The sequence below is a fragment of the Somniosus microcephalus genome, unplaced genomic scaffold, assembly GCF_052327205.1.
Source record: "Somniosus microcephalus isolate GS21.2 unplaced genomic scaffold, FLI_Smic_1.0 unresolved_chr2, whole genome shotgun sequence".
Classification (NCBI taxonomy): Eukaryota; Metazoa; Chordata; class Chondrichthyes; order Squaliformes; family Somniosidae; genus Somniosus; species Somniosus microcephalus.
In genome coordinates this window covers 50,436,654-50,440,031 of record NW_028225180.1, presented here as the reverse complement: position 1 = coordinate 50,440,031, position 3,378 = coordinate 50,436,654, and the positions used below count along the sequence as shown (strand labels likewise).

Here is a 3,378-nt window from a genome sequence, read left to right as displayed (position 1 = left end):
AAATGTAAGAAATCACACAACACCAGGTTATAGTCCAACAGCTTTATTTGAAATCACAAGCTTTCGGAGCGCTGCTCCTTCTTCAGGTGAAGAAGGAGCAGCGCTCCGAAAGCTTGTGATTTCAAATAAAGCTGTTGGACTATAACCTGGTGTTGTGTAATTTCTTACATTCATCCAAACCCTGCAGCTCCTTCCCATTGAGAGTCTGCACCCATTCCTTGGCGTTTCTGAAAGGTTGAGGCGAGATCACCGATGAACAATTTGTAACTGATTCTAAGTTGCTGGGATTTTTCAATTATTATTTGGAACAATATGCAACCGCATAACAAGATGGTAATTTCCAAAGATTCTTTCTGACCATTTGCAAATGTTAAGCCAAAGACAAGAATGCTTTACATCACTTTCATTTTACCTGATTTCAGGCATTGTTTTTAACAGGTCACTTGCAACAATTGTAATAGTTTAGAACGTTATGAATAAACATTAATTCTTACATTCCTTAACATTTGTTTGGGAGACTGATTGAGACAGAATAGCAATAATATTACCCATGATATTTTTATCGACAGCACTGAACAAGAACAGACACCATCTTTGTGCTGAGTGAGAAACACCAGTCAGCGCACAATCGAGATTTTAAGTCAGTATCTGGGACAACAGAGGTGAAAGGTCACATCGATGAGCCGAGATCCGAAAGTTTCCTCCATTCGAACACTGATCACATGAAAATCGTCAATGAGGAATGGAGTCCGATAGAGAGATCCCCACCTACAATATTCACATCAAACTCCCAGGAAGTTACCAATATCGGCGATCGCAAGACTTTTGATTGTTTCGGCACAGAATGAAACTTTATTGATGATTTTAAACAGGTGCGCCCGATCCCAATACCTGCAGTGTAAGTTGGATTCCTCTGTTGCCCAGATGTCCGACTCCACTGCTGAACCTCAACATTGTTATCTATGATCCCTGAACTTGAAATGTGCTAAATTAGCAGGAATAGGTTATGATTACTCAGCAAAAGCACCGTAAAACTAACGCAAAGCCGACATCAAACGCATGCTGCAAAATGGAAAAATGTTTACAAAAGAACTCACATTTCCAGAAAGAAGGACGTTCCACGGTGGAAAGGACGTTGAAATTGAGCTTCAGTTTAAAAAAAAGCTTTCGTTTTACCTGGTTATTCTTACTCTCATTTTCTAACTAATCTCAGAATTAGTGTCCAGGGGGATTTCGCCACATTCTGCAGCTCTTCTCTGAATTTGCTCTGCGTCGCTGCATAAATACACGGGTTTTGAAAGCAACTCAAAAACTTCAACAACGCCCCGGTTTCAGCGGTGATATATGCAGGATTTGTGTGGTCGCCTCGGTAATTAGTGCTGCTTATCAGTCTGGTAGTTACAATACTCACGGCATTTGTCAGCCACGACAGTATAAAACTGCCCGAAATAGTGAACAATAAAATGATGGATTTCCTTCGGTTCTCCATCTCTGTATCAGTGTGATTCTCACTCCTGTGACCTCGGAGTCCCCTGCGGGATCTGCTGGCCACTAAAATACGTCGAACGGTTAAAGAATTAAACAAGGCGATTAAAGTAAAAGGAATCCAAAAGACCCAGGCGCTGTGAAACCAGACGTAAGCTATGCCTGGAGCTGAGGTAAAAAAGCCTACACTTTTCCGGCAGCCCCACTGCACCTTGTTAATTATTTGCTGAGATTCCACTGCAAACAAAGCGGGGATGTCCTTTAAAAAGATGAGGACCGTGAACGATGTTATAACCGCGGCCGCAGTTCTCTCGGTGCAATACTTTGCTTTTAACCTCTCGCAGCAGATAACAACACATCGGTCAAATGTGAAGGAGACGGTGAACCAAACAGACAAATCGAGGGTGACACCAGTCATATATAGAATGAACTTACACACTGGAGTCTGGGACAGGAATGAAAGTGGAAAGTGATAACTAAAAATATGATACACTATTACATTAATGATGATGACCATTAGATCTGCTGTTGCCATGGCCACCATGTAGACAGAGATACACTTGGAAAGGCCGCAGTTTCCTCGGGAGAGAATTACCATTGTCACGAGGTTCGCTGTAAGAAAGAGAGAGGAGAAAAATAATGTTCCAGTGTCTGAATGAAATATAAAGGGCAATACTTGTGGAGAGCATTTTACTCTATTCAGTGTGATTATCAGTACGGAGCAGCGTGTGAACAGGATTGGTATTGGAACCATTATCTGGGAATCGGACTCATATATTTTAATGAGCTGCTGCAGCGCTCACTCTGCACGGGGCTGGGGCTGGAGGGGCGGGAAGACGGTCCAAAATCCGCCAAAGTCCTTGTGTAGCTGCTTCAAAGAACATTGTAAAATCAGTGAGGTTATTGGATTAAGGGAAGCACGGAAAGTATAAATAGGCGGTTCACGAGTTGGTTCCAGTCACGACCGACTAATTAATACTGACATCTAATAAACAACTTACCTTTTCCGACCAGGCTGACCAGGTACACAGTTAATCATGATAAACAGTAAACAGGTTACAATGGCTCACCGGGGACAGCGACGGCTGCGAGAATCGGGTAATAAATCTCTGTTATCTGCAGCATAGTTGGTTGACCCATTTTCTATGTGAATGGAAGAATCCTGTGTCAGAGCTGAAAGACTCTGACTGGCGCCCGGCTGAGGCAATGGAAGGGAACCTATATTTATCCACACATCAATCCTCCAGCGAGTCAATCAGGTTAAATCATAATTAGCATTTGTTACAGTCATTGAACAAATAGACTCAGGTAAGTTGTTTTTCATCTGACACGTCAGATGAATAGAAATAGTTGAAATTGATATGGGAAAGTTTATCAAATAAAATATAATTAAATCGTTCTTTGCAATTAGAGTGTTCAATCTCTCAGTACTGCTGCTGCCTCTGTTACTACAGGAGCAATGGAGGCAGCCCCCTAGCCCTACACGTCCTGACCCTATACTTGACTCAGTTTTATTGCTCCAAACTCTCCAGAACAGGCGGTGATCAAATCTTGCGGCATTGGTGATGACTACAGTCATGCGGTATTAAAGGTAACCGCGTTCCTCTGGTAGCTGTAGTAAAGCTACACTTACACAAGAGGTGAGAGTGCTCCTCCTGTACTTGTGGCAGCCCTACACTTAAACTAGAGGTGACTGAGTTTATCTGGTACTATTGCTGCCCCTACACTTACACTAGAGGAGACAGTGCTCCCCTGGTACTAGAGGTACCCCTGCACTTACACTAGAGTAGACAGTGCTCCTTCAGTACTGGCGGTACACCTGCACTCACACTGGAGGGGAAAGTGCTGCTTCAGTACTAGTGGTGCCCCTACACGTACACTAGAGGATACAGT

General features: G+C 43.0%; 1 protein-coding gene across 1 annotated transcript; it reads right to left on the bottom strand.

Annotated features, from left to right (window-relative positions):
* Positions 1-530: 530 nt before the first annotated feature.
* LOC147092623 (putative G protein-coupled receptor 139) lies at positions 531-2,637 on the bottom strand. The gene is made up of 2 exons (XM_085975748.1): positions 2,556-2,637; positions 531-2,097 (listed from the first exon to the last, which is right to left on the bottom strand). The coding sequence occupies exons 1-2, from the start codon at positions 2,623-2,625 to the stop codon at positions 1,193-1,195; spliced, it is 975 nt and encodes a 324-aa protein (XP_085831874.1). The 5' UTR covers positions 2,626-2,637; the 3' UTR covers positions 531-1,192.
* Positions 2,638-3,378: the final 741 nt, after the last annotated feature.

Coding starts and splice junctions, on each gene's coding strand:
- LOC147092623 (XM_085975748.1), bottom strand. CDS start 2,625: ATGGGTCAACCAACTATGCTGCAGATAACAGAGATTTATTACCCGATT. Junction 2,098..2,555: donor CGCAGCCGTCGCTGTCCCCG/GTGAGCCATTGT, acceptor TCTTTCTTACAG/CGAACCTCGTGACAATGGTA.